Genomic DNA, 12,918 nt, shown 5'->3' with positions numbered 1-12,918 from the left:
TCCCCTTTTCACCTTTCCATCTTCCAGTGAACCCAGAGTTTAACTCAGTTATTTAGGAATGTAGACACTTGGGGGGGGTGGAATTAAGTTGTGTGTATTCTTCTGTATGGGAAGAAAAAAGAATGTAGAGTTCTATGGTTTGCCAATAAGAATCTGCAACTCATAAAATAAGTAATTCCGGTACCTAAATAACAATGGTGCATGGTCTTAAGAGTTGCATTTGTTCTTTTTTTCATAGTGAGAAGAAAGCATATGCTTTAGTTTGTGTTTTGAAAGTATCCAGAGCTGTCATGTGGCAAACTAATTTAACTTGATCCTCAAAGGAATTAGAGTAAGAATGCAACTGATTTGCTAGCTAAAAGCAGTCAGTGCTTGAGTACTTTTAAATGCTCTCATCTGGATTTTTTAACCCAAATTCCCCAATTGGCAAAATGATAGTAATATCTCTCTCTCTCTCTCTCTCTCTCTCTCTCTCTCTCTCTCTCTCTCATAAAAAAGGAGCAATTAATCATTCCAAAAGTGCAAGTATTAAAGGTAATTTTTATCCATTGTTGCAAATTATATCCTCTTAATTTTCTCCAGTGTTCTAACAATGAAAGCTTCTTGCACATTAATGCTTGCATTTAAGTTACATGTTATACTGATATTGGCTTTATATCAAATTATGTGAGTTACAAACTATTACAATGTGATTTATTTATTTCTTCTAAAATATTTCTAGGTCACCTTTCCAGACCTATCCAAGGCTGCTTACAACAATAAAAAACTCAGCAATACAAAAGCTAAAATTTATCAGATCCCATCAGAATAAGGACCAATAAGCTATACATATGCAGGCAACCAATAAATCATTTTTCAGCCAGTAACTTACATACAGTATTCATCTGCTTGCATACCTTTAACTAGCAAACAGTGTTGCATATATCATTAGATGTTGGCTAGATGGCCAACCCTGTAATCTAAAATCTCATTTTACAAAAGGAGACAAAGACTGACAAGAGACATATGCTAGAATACCGATCAGAAATATGTCAGATACTGTTAAATCCAATTAGCTGCTATTTTACTAAGAAAGATGGTACTAATAAACATTTGCAGTGCTTCGATCCCAGTTAGAATACAGCAGTGAATTCAAAATGCTTCTCTTTTTTTTTAAAAAAAAGTATTTTTAAAAATATAAAAGGTAGGAAAATTGACTCATATTTTCTGCTTCTCATTCTAGGTTATAACAACCAACATATTTGTGAAGATCAAATCCAGAAATCTCCTCAGTTCTACAGCAGGACTGCTTCTGAATCGAATGTGTATCTGAACGCCTTCCATTATCCTGATCATAATTTCAAGGACCATGCCTTTGATACTCTAAGCTTAGACAGTTCTGACAGTATGGAGACCAGCATTTCTGCCTGTTCCCCAGATAATATCTCCAGGTATAGTTTTTTTTCAGTAAATTTGACACTTTAAAAATATTGTTTGTTTGTTTTTTAAATGCAGTTTAAGGGATTATCCAGCCAGCATCCTGACATTATTTCTAAAGGCACCCTTAGTCCACATTTAGTGGATTGCAAAGGGTCATACAGTATTTTTCAGGCATGTACATGCATATATAGTTTCACTGATAGAGTGGAAGTTGCCCTTCTCCCTGTAGTTTTGCTACAGGTAATTTCAGTCTTAACATATATTGTTTGCACTGAGTTTGTGTCTAGTTCTCTGCACGTTAAGGTAACCAGAGCATACCCGGATCTTGTATCCAAACTTATCAACAAAAAGACTGGAATTACATCTCTAATACGGAACTGTTTCCTGAAAGTCAGACTCTCTTTTTCTCTCTCCTTTACTAGTGCCAGTACTTCAAATGTTGCAAGAATAGAAGAAATGGAAAGACTTTTGAAACAAGCTCATGCTGAAAAGACTCGATTACTTGAATCCAGGGTAAACTAACATTAGTAATAGCAAACATTGTTATAGTTACAAGTTGGCTTGTATCAGCAGTAGGGGTTTTGAAAGGGTTCCATTTTCACAAAATTCGTTGTGAGTTATTTCTTTGCTCCTGCTCCAGTCCCTTTTAAAATTACAATTTTATCCGCTCGCCACAAATATATATATATATAAGTATTTGGTGGTTCTGCCAAAGAAATATGCAGTATAGTACAGAGATTCTGTGCTCTAAATTCAGGTTAGCCTAGAGGAACAAACAAAACAGGTATCAGGGCCAGTAATAAAGCAGGAGATTATTGTACCCTACTGGTCCTTCTTCAAGAAAATTCAAAGAAATACAGATCCAACATTTAGATGTGTTACCTCATCAAATCTAAACACTGAATCTTTTATCTGAAATCCCCTGAAGTACATATGTTCATACGTACCTCCAGTTCTTTTGTAGGATTTCCGCCTATATTTCAAGCTCTGAAAATGATTAATCTTGCAACCTAGATTAAATAGATAGCAGCTTTGCCCTCTGGCTGGAGATGTGTCGTTTTCGGAGCCACTTCATACAGTGTCGGTTCATGTCTCTCTCTTCAGCATTGGGAACGGGGCTTAATCTGAGTTTTGTTCAGGGCCTGAAGCAGAAGCCTTTCATGGCTGAAATGCCTTCACTGGGTTTTTAACCGAGTATCATAACATGCAAGCTCTGTGGCTGAACCATGAACCCACTTTTCAATAAGGTTGACCTTGCACATGAGCAAAAATAAAAACGCCTATCTTTAGCATAATGAATGTAGCCACTGTGGGCAGTAGATGCTTTCATCAGCCTCTGTTTATTATAGCTGAGTGATTGAGAAATTGCCACGTGTTGTCATTTGCAAACTTCTAGACACAGGTGTTAACTGAAATAATTAAAAAGTAAAAACCTTGACACTGAGACAAAAAATATTTACTTTTCATCCCGTGCCAAGGCCTCTTCATTCATATTTATGTTTATATTTAGGTTCCGGCATTATTTCATAGTCTCATTTTTATGGGCATATATTAGACTCAGGCATAAGGTTGGTGGGTAGTCATAATATATGTGTGTAAAGGCCATGTTTGTGTCATTAGAACAAGAGTTTAGTTAGGATTTGCCATCAGCCAGTACAATACTGTAGAACTGGCACACCGATGAATTGGTAGGGAATGTGTTTGAGCTTGATGTGTATTTAATAGGGTTGGGGGTTTCGTGTGTGTTTTTTTAATATATAAAAAAACACATTTCTAAATCGATGTTGTATGGGGCGGCTTTTAGGAACGAGAAATGGAAGTTAAAAAAAGAGCGCTGGAAGAAGAAAAGCGTCGCAGGGAGCAGCTAGAAAAAAGGCTGCAAGAAGAAACTAGCCAGAGACAAAAACTAATTGAAAAAGAAGTTAAGATACGTGAAAAGCAAAGGTCGCAGGTAAGGACCCTGTATACAGAAAATGCAGGCACTGAATGGGAAGACAAATATTAAGAGATGGAAGGGAAGCCCAATTGCAAGCAAGACGCTATGGCACTCACTTGTGACAGGCCTTGCATCCCAAGGGATAAGGCAGGGGCTGTGCCAACTTTTTTTAGGCCTGTGAAAGCAATTGGGTTATGAGTGACTGCTGTGAGGGCCACCTACTCTGGTCGTGTCTTTCCCTCTCCCCTGAATCAGCCACCTCAAGGGTAGGAAAGAGAGTACAAGCCAGGTATCCCCAACCTTCGGCCCTCCAGATGTTTTGGAGTGCAATTCCAATCATCCCTGACCACTGGTCCTGTTAGCTAGGGATGATGGGAGTTGTAGTCCCAAAACATCTGGAGGGCCGAGTTTGCCTATGTCTGATATTAAGCCTTTAAAGGCTTCTAGAATGAGACGGATGCAGTCAACTTAATGTGTACTAGGTTGCTGGTAGTATATAGCCAGCAGAGGTCACTGTGCTACCTGTCATTCCTTTATCCTCCCAGGGTAAATACTGAAGACCAAACTAGACAAAGTTGCAGAGATCTGTGGACAGATGTTTTCTTACTTTTTTTTTTAAAAAAAGCAGCCACTCTCTCCTCCCTTCCAGTTCTCTTCAGTACTATGGCACTCAGTAATAGGGTTTATAACTCTTTTACACTTACACCTAAAGGTTGAAAAAGCATACATTTATCTATTTCAACTTCACATATTTACATGTGCACTTAAAATATGTGAGGGGTATGTATGCCTTCAAAATTTAATGTGTGAAGTTGATGCCTTTGTCAGATAATTAAGACTGAGATTATATATCATGAGGGCTGTTGACATTTGGTTTCTAAGGCTGTGACTAAGCACTCCTGATTGTGTGTAAGCGTACAACAAAAAGCGTAAGTTTCAGGTTGGGTACTTTATTTCAGATGTTGAATGCACATAAATATATTTTATAAATAAGCAGAGAAAGGGGAAAAAACCTGATTTTTAAAATTTATTTTTTTGCTGTTCCCATTAGTCTCGCCCTTTGACTCGTTATTTACCTGTCAGAAAGGAAGATTTCGATCTACGCAGCCACATAGAGACATCAGGGCACAATATAGAGACCTGTTACCATGTCTCACTCACAGAGAAGACCTGCCGAGGTTTTCTTATTAAGATGGGAGGGAAAATTAAAACCTGGAAAAAGCGATGGTTTGTGTTTGATAGGAACAAGAGAACATTTTCTTATTATGCAGGTAAGTTGTATGGAGCCTTCCTATGGTTTGTCTATTAAGTTACATCTGTGCTGCTACTTGTAATTTAATCTTACCTGTTTACATTTTATCTTGTAAAACTCACAGAGCTTCCTAATGCTCTGATGCTTCTAGTCTATGACCCAGATAAAGACATGCAGGTAAATCTCTTCTTAGCAAACAGAGTCATCCTATTTGTTTGGAACTTTCACCAAGTCCAGTGGGACCTATCTCTTGGCAATACAGTCGTACCTCGGAAGTTGAACAGAATCCGTTCTGGAAGTCTGCTCAACTTCCAAAACGTTTGGAAACCAAGGTGCACCTTCTGATTGGCTGCAGGAAGCTCCTGCGGCCAATTGGAACCTGTGTTGAACGTTTGGGTTCCAAAGAATGTTCGCAAACCAGAACGCTCACTTCTGGGTTTCTGTTGTTCCGGAGCCAAAACGTTTGAGTCTCAAGGCGTTCGACTTCCGAGGTATGACTGCAATGAATTGGGTTGTTGTCTCCACCACATATAGACTACAATCCTAACCTGTGGCAGGACTTAATGGAGTGGCACAACTAGCACCACAGCCACAGCCCCACTGCTTATGCCAACCAGGGCAGATGATGAGAGAGAAGGAAGAAATGCTCCATCACTGCACCAGCTACCAGGTTGGCACACCAGAGGCAGATTATGCCCCTTGCTGTCACCTGCTGGTTGCATGGCTTTCTCAGGATACAGCTGACCCTTGCTGGCCCATTAATAGTTTTGTGTGCAGATAAATGCCTGCATGTGCTTTGTTCTCCTTTACAAAGCATTCGGATAAGAAGTAAAGATAAAGGGACGACCCCTGACCGTTAGGTCCATTCGCGAACGTCTCTGGGGTTGCGGCACTCATCTTGCTTTACTGGCCGAGAGAGCCAGTACAGCTTCCAGGCCATGTGGCCAGCATGACTAAGCCGCTTCTGGCAAATCAGAGCAGTGCATGGAAACGCCATTTACCTTCCCGCCAGAGCGGTACCTATTTTATCTACTTGCACTTTGACATGCTTTCGAACTGTGAGGTGGGCAGGAGCAGGGACCAAGCAACGGGAGCTCACCCCGTCGCGGGGATTCAATCCGCTGACCTTCCGATCGGCAAGCCCTAGGCTCTGTGGTTTAGACCACAGCGCCAGCCGCGTCTGTACTGTAATAATAATAATAATAATAATAATAATAATAATAATTAATAATATATTATTTATACCCCGCCCATCTGGCTGGGCTTCCCCTGCCACTCTGGGCGGCTTCCAACAAACATTAAAATACATCAAATATCACAGATTAAAAACTTCCCAAAACAAGGCTGCCTTTAGGTATTTTCTAAATGTCAGGTAGTTGTTTATCTCTCTGACCTGACCTCTGATGGGAGGGTGTTCCACAGGGCAGGTGCCACTACCGAGAAGGCTCTCTGCTTGGTTCCCTATAGCTTTGCTTCTCGCAGTGAGGGAACCGCCAGAAGGCCCTTGGCACTAGACCTCAGTGTCCGGGTAGAACAATGGGGGTGGAGGCGCTCCTTCAGGTATACTGGACCGAGGCCGTTTAGGGCTTTATAGGTCAGCACCAACACTTTGAATTGTGCTTGGAAACGTACTGGGAGTCAATGTAGGTCTTTCAAGACTGGTGTTATGTGGTCTCGGTGGCCGCTCCCAGTCACCAGTCTAGCTGCCACATTCTGTACCTATATTTCCCTTTCATGTACGTATATACACTCTGAATTAGTGTGCTATAATAAAGGTAATCTAAGTAAAGAAAGAAGTAGATGTTTTCCTTGAATAGTTAATAAATAAACAAAACATGTTGTTTAGGTTTATCTTTCAACTCCTTTGGTGGGGTGTTAGTTTCAACTTTTCTTTCCCTTATTGTAGACAAACACGAAACCAAGTTAAAAGGAGTAATTTATTTTCAAGCCATTGAAGAAGTCTATTATGATCACTTAAAGAATGCTAATAAGGTAAAAAAAAGTTTTCCTATAAATAAATAAGTATATTTTACTCTTTGAAAGTATCATAGTGCCTAAAGTGGGTTAGAATCTAGTTTTAGTAAAACACTTATTTTCTGTCAAGATTTTTCAATGTAAAACACCACCTTAAATTTTTCAAGAATGTACAGTAATACAATGGAAAGAAAAAGTGAGGCACATGATTTTGATGCTAGGAATCCCACTACTACTCATTATGTCTGTAAGAAATCAAGTCAAGCGGAGTTGTCATTTCAGTAAGTATACTGTCAGTATACTGTTTCAGTGCTCCTTCAAAAATTCACAAAGTGTTGTTACAGTCTTTTAAGTGGCTTTTAAGGAGAAGCAGTGAATACTTGCTGGTTGTGGCACAGAAAACTGGAAGATCTAGTTCCCATTGCACAGAACACCTGATGCAAAGAACAGAATTCACAGAACTTTCATAGTTGGGCAGAAGAGAAAATTTTGACAGGTGAAATCTGTCAGGTGGGAGAAAAGCTGTGCCTGGAAATTCCCTTGCCTACAACAGTCAAGATTCAAAAATCCTGCACTCCTGTCCTACTATCCTCTGTAGAAGGCAAAGAATCACAATCGTGCACAATCAGTAATACTCACTGACTTAGTACAGTGGTACCTCGGGTTACAAACACTGAGTTACAGACTCCGCTAACCCAGAAGTAGTACCTCAGGTTAAGAACTTTACCTCAGGATGAGAACAGAAATTGCGCGTTGGTGACATGGCGGCAGCTGGAGGCCCCATTAGCTAAAGTGGTACCTCAGGTTAAGAACAGACCTCCGGAATGAATTACCGGTAAGTTCGTAACCAGAGGTACCACTGTAAATTGATATACAAACACGTCTTTTCAGCCCCTTTGCACATGTGGGCACAGCAAGCAAGACGTCTTCTATACCCTATAGCTTCCCAGTTTGACCAAACCAGGTAAATGCAGCTATTATATGAGTGGCTAACCTGTGGGTATCCATATTTTTGGATTCCGGCTTCCATCAGCATGGCCAGTGGTTAGGGATGATGGGAGTTGTACTCCCTGGACTAATGGAAAACTTACTGGTCTGTATCCTAGCTTGCACAAAAGGTCTCTGCGGACGGCCAAGGGCTCATTCATAGTTAAACTTACTAAGCTCTGAATTTCTGATGCATGTAAACTTACACAGCAGCACACAGGTTGTATTATGCAATTGACTTTATGTATTCTTTTTTCTTTCCTTCCAGAGTCCTAACCCAATGCTTACTTTCAGCGTTAAGACACATGACAGAATATATTACATGGTTGCCCCCACACCAGAAGCTATGCGGATATGGATGGATGTAATAGTTACAGGGGCGGAAGGCTATACCCACTTCATGTTATAGTAAAATGGAGCAAAATTTCTTTGGCAGGGCATAATGCAATAAACAGCCTCACATTTGAGGAAGGTGGGGAGAAGCCATATTTAATCATGTTGGACAAGTCACACACAAAAACAAGAAGCCGCAGGTCAGAAACGGAACACATGCTGTGTACGGGAACATTAATTCTTAGATTTGTTAATCACTGGCATAGCAGAAGAAAAGGAAAGCTGCTTAAAAGATTGTAGTGCTCCAAAATGGATAATCAGATCGCCATAAGCCTGGCACACAGATTCTATGGCAATTTCCTGCAAAATTTCCTAATAAAAAGAAACTTCATAGCATAAAAGTGTTAATATACTCAACAGTATTTCACTATTAAGAAATGAAAGGGAAAGGTATGATGTCTGTATTTAATGCACATAAATTCTGTATAATTTTTATAACAAATTTTAAAAACTACAGCATGTGATGTTTTTGTTTTAGTGTACTGCAGAACCAAAGATTCACACTGTATGATGAGATTTAGCTTTCATGTGATGGAAGAGCATGGAAACACTTCATAAATATTATTGGGGCGTTTCAAAATATTACCATTTATCTTGTTATTTTGAAAATACTGAACAGAAATACTGTACATGAATTGAGTAACTTCCAAACATCACTCGTTTCACTAAGAGGGCAGTATCAGCTGAAAATCTGTATGCAGAGGGGTTCATGCCCTGCGTTTCTTCAGTATCAATGACTATTATTTAAGTTCTTACAACATTACAACATTCTGCCTGCTAAAACTGAAGAAAGAATTTTGTGGGTAAAGAATATCGATAGAGCTAAGAACTGCAGCTAAAAAGCCAACTCTAAAATTATGTGTTGGCGGTTTTAGCATCTCCCAAAAGCAGAAATTTCCCCCAAATGCAAGATTTTGTTGTATATAGCGACAGAGAAATCTTTGTTCAGAATATCCTGGACCTCACATAGGGGATATACGATCAGTCCACAGATGGGTTAGGGAATACCCTGTATTCGCGTTGGAAAAGTTCACAGATTTCAACCCTTTCACATAAAGACTGTGACAGATTTCAGCGTAACTGAATACCCTCCAAGGGTCGGTTGACAGAAACAAAAAGCTGGGGCAATTTTCTTGGGCGCACATGAGACCAGTCATCAACCAGACTCCTTCACCCTGACCAGAATTGTATATGTACTGGTGGTGAAGAAGGGTTAGGAGTATTTCTATCGCATTTCACCAGGACCAGCAGCTATGTTTCAGTGCCTGAATAGAAGCCATGTAAACTTACTCTGCATGATAAACAATGCAGCTGCTGCTCGTTCCACTGCCCATTTGTCTTACTGCTACGCTCCCAAATCAGCCCTCCAGGGTGCCATCACAGCCTTAGGTCATCAGTTACCACATGCATTTGTACTCACACTTTCATTTGACCCGTGTTTTGATCGTCTTGTGTACCTATTAATTCTCCCAGGTCCGAGGGCTTTTCTCGCCATTCTGCAGTTTCCCTTGCGAAAATCCGATTTTGCCCGCTGAATCGGACCTTACCAGATGCGTGAAAGAGCTGAAGAGAGATTTTGCTCACCAAGCTTCTGATTCAGTGAGAAAGATCGGATTTTCCCAAGGCACAGCCATGAAACAATAAAAGCTCTTGGACCTGGACGAATCCATCGGTATATAGTTTGATCGAAATATGGGACAAGTGAAAGAGTGAATTAGCCCCAAGACAAGTATTTTATTTTGTGAACCACCCAGAGATCTGCAGATGAAGGACAGTATACAAATGTAAGAAATTATTATTTTCTTTCCCACATACTTGAAGCTTTCTTACAAACTAAATATAGCAGTACAAAAAATGTATTTTAAAAATACAGTATATTTCCCCTTAGCCCAAATACAGTGAATGCAGTATTTTCTGTGCCCTGTGGTCTCTAAGCAACTGATAAGGGAGATTGTAGATCAATGGTAGAAAAGATGTTTTGAGTGCCAAAAGCCCCAGTTTCAATCCATGTCCTTTCTAATTAAAAAGGTTCAGGCAGGTGATGTAAAAAGGCTTCTACCTGAGACTCTAAGGAGCTGCTGTCAGAATGATTGACAGTACTGGACTAGGTGGTCAAATCGTCTTAATTTTCTATAAGACAGCTTCCTATGATGATATGACAAACTGTTTTAGACCCAGTGGATCAGTTAAAGTTCAGTAGTCTGAAGGTGGCTGCTACACAGCATTCGCCCAAGAAAGTCTGAAGTGTTTGTATAATTGAAGGGATTACTGTATCTATCTCATAAAAATTATATATTCCTTGAAGATCTTTTCCATTAAAACACATTTTAATCTTTGAATATTGTGTTCAGATGAATGATTGAATTTTTAAGTTCAAGTCTGTGTTTGATATTCTCTTTTAATAATCTGAATTTGTAAGTGCCATATGCTTTCTAATGTAGGAAATGAAAATCGTCGTTTCTGTTCAAGAAAAATATAGATAATAAATCCTGCATGAAAAGAGCAGATTTTTTTGTTTGTTATAAAACACACACACACTATGGTATGACCAATAATGTGGTTACAATAGTTCACAAATGCCACAGTCCTGAAAAATTACGTCCTTACGTCCAAGTGTGCTTGCAGCAGGGTTAGAGAACCTTTCTCAACATGAGGGCCCTATTCCATTGCTCGCTAGTCTACTGGGGACCACATGACAACGGTAGGTGGGGCAGAGGCAAAGTGGGCGGAGCACTGAATGAGACTGAACATTTTTCAGGGCTACATTACAGCCCTGCAGAACTCAGGAGGTTTCTACAGAAGCAGCCTACACAGCTCACCATCCAGGCAAACAAGAGGCATTAACAGAGGCAAAAACACTCCAGGAGGGTTTGGCACAGGACTGGTGAGGGGTGTGGCCTGTGGAGGAGGCGTGGCCTGCATAGTCCCCACAAGGGCTTCCTGGCCTGAGTTCCCCCACCTCCTACTTGCAGCCTGACAAGCATGGTTTAACTTTAAGGCTACATTTGCTTGAGTTTGATTAAAGTTTCAATCTACCAGGAATGCAGTATGAATGATAAATAACAAAGTCATTGTGAATAGAAAGAAAGGATCTCTTACCACAAAGCCTAATTAAAATCCTCTTTTTTTAAAAAAAAAGACTGGATAAACAGCTTAGATGGTTTAAAACAAAAAATATATATTAAGCAGTATAGAGATTCCCATAAATAAAAACAAATGAGTTTGCAATGTTTGAGGATAAATTCCAGAAATGGGTGGCATTGTGTTATATAATTTTTGTCATGTATTTTGATTTTACTTCTATATCGTTTTACAGGTTTTCTTTAAAAAAAATGTATCTTTCATGTTGTAATAACATTCAAATAAATGTTTAAATATACCTAATCTTTTATTTTCAAATAATAGTGTCTCGTTTCTTACAGCAGCAAGCTTTAATCAGTGTGCAGCCCTGATGGTCTTTAGCTCAGTCCCAGGACTTCTGTTTGCATGCACCCAAGCATGGTGAACTCTCCAGCCCTTAGCAGACTAGCAAAATTTGCTGCAGGATTCATAACTTTTCTGGGCATGTTTACAAGGCTGATCACACCCTATATGCTCATGCTCATGCAATACTAACCCCATTTCCTACAAGAAGAGCGGGAAACATTTATTCAGCCTGGGGGCTGTGTTCCCTTTGGGGTACAAATTCTGGGGAGCCGCAGTTGGGTGGGACCAAAAGCAAAACTTGGTGGAGTAATAAATACACCTTTTACATTCCTACAGAAGGCTAGTTTCTACACACCCCACTCTATCTGTCATCCATTAACAGAGTTCAAGGGCACACATTGTGACCAGGAAAAAAAAACCAAAAATTAAAGGACAGCCAACCAGATGGTGTGGGTAAGGAGAAAGTGTAACTTGAGGACCAGACAGGAGAGCTGCATTAAACTCCCAGGTTCCTCACTCCTGTTCTAGGGCACAAGCCCTCTTGAACAGACTATGCCGAGAGGTACATGTCTGGGTAGAATCAGGCTGAAAACCTTGAATCTATTTTAAATCCCCATTCATTTATTGTGGGTATGGGAACATGGAAAGACTAAGATCGTTCAAGGCACAATCTTCAAACACCTAATTCAGTGGTTTTCAACCTGGGGTGCCTTGAAGGATGGTCACGGGTGCCTTAAGCAACACTGGCCTATGTCCCCCTTTCCTTCTCTTCTGATGCCCTCTCTTGTCTCTGCCTCCCAAAGGCTTGGATGGCTTTTTGTTGCAGCAGCCCTGGCTACAAGCTCCCCTAACTGGGGAGAGGCTGTGTAGTTCACACAGAAGCTCACAGGTTCAACCCCCAGCATCGCCACATAGGACTGGGAATTTTCCCTGCCTAAATCCCTGAAGAACCTCTCTGAGTCAGTGCAGACTAACTACAGTATACTGCTCTGGGGAAAAGGTGTAGTTTCCCTCCCTAACCCCAAAGCATCCGTCCATAGAGTAGGGAAACGAGTTAAAAATAATTAAACCACCTTCGAGGCATGCATAAGATTCCCCATAGGGAGGTGAAACTGGGAGGGGAAGCAAAAAAATGAATAAACACGTTTACATCAACTTCGTAATAGGCCGGTTATTGTGTTATTTGGGACAAACTACCGGTAGTGTCACCGGGGTTTGACGGCGAGGAAGCGGCAGCGGGCAGAGCTTCCATAGAACTGGTTTTCATAAGGGTTCCCCAAAGGTCATCCAGCCAACCCCAAACTTTCCTCCCATTCCCTCTCAAGCGTTCATTTTTACCCCGCCCGTAAGGTTCTCACTGCGAGCAGTCATGAAGACGGACAGCAAAATCCTGCCCCCTTCCAAGCCCAGCTTCCACTTCCCAGCGGCTCTACTCATCTTAGCGCGCTTTTCCCGCGTTTCCCACAGCTGTTCCGCAGAATCCCCGCGGGCTTTCCGAGCATGCGTGGTCTAAAACCGACTCGCTCCACCC

General features: G+C 40.7%; 1 protein-coding gene across 11 annotated transcripts in view; it reads left to right on the top strand.

The window, feature by feature from the left end:
- Window positions 1-11,345, top strand: part of PHLDB2 (pleckstrin homology like domain family B member 2) — a 77,058-nt gene extending 65,713 nt beyond the window's left edge. For 8 of the 11 annotated variants that reach the window (XM_060273678.1, XM_060273676.1, XM_060273677.1 and 5 more), the window contains 7 exons: window positions 499-534; window positions 1,223-1,430; window positions 1,842-1,932; window positions 3,224-3,370; window positions 4,407-4,626; window positions 6,514-6,599; window positions 7,837-11,345. In XM_060273678.1, coding sequence (XP_060129661.1) covers window positions 499-534; window positions 1,223-1,430; window positions 1,842-1,932; window positions 3,224-3,370; window positions 4,407-4,626; window positions 6,514-6,599; window positions 7,837-7,977 — 929 coding nt within the window. In that variant the 3' untranslated portion in view covers window positions 7,978-11,345. The remainder of the gene's footprint in view (window positions 1-498; window positions 535-1,222; window positions 1,431-1,841; window positions 1,933-3,223; window positions 3,371-4,406; window positions 4,627-6,513; window positions 6,600-7,836) is intronic. The other 3 variants (XM_035116344.2, XM_035116342.2, XM_035116335.2) reach the window with 1 other exon arrangement.
- The last annotated feature ends 1,573 nt before the right edge of the window (window positions 11,346-12,918 follow it).

The sequence above is a fragment of the Zootoca vivipara genome, chromosome 4 (genome assembly GCF_963506605.1).
Source record: "Zootoca vivipara chromosome 4, rZooViv1.1, whole genome shotgun sequence".
NCBI lineage: Eukaryota > Metazoa > Chordata > Lepidosauria > Squamata > Lacertidae > Zootoca > Zootoca vivipara.
This window is presented reverse-complemented; position numbering and strand designations above follow the sequence as displayed.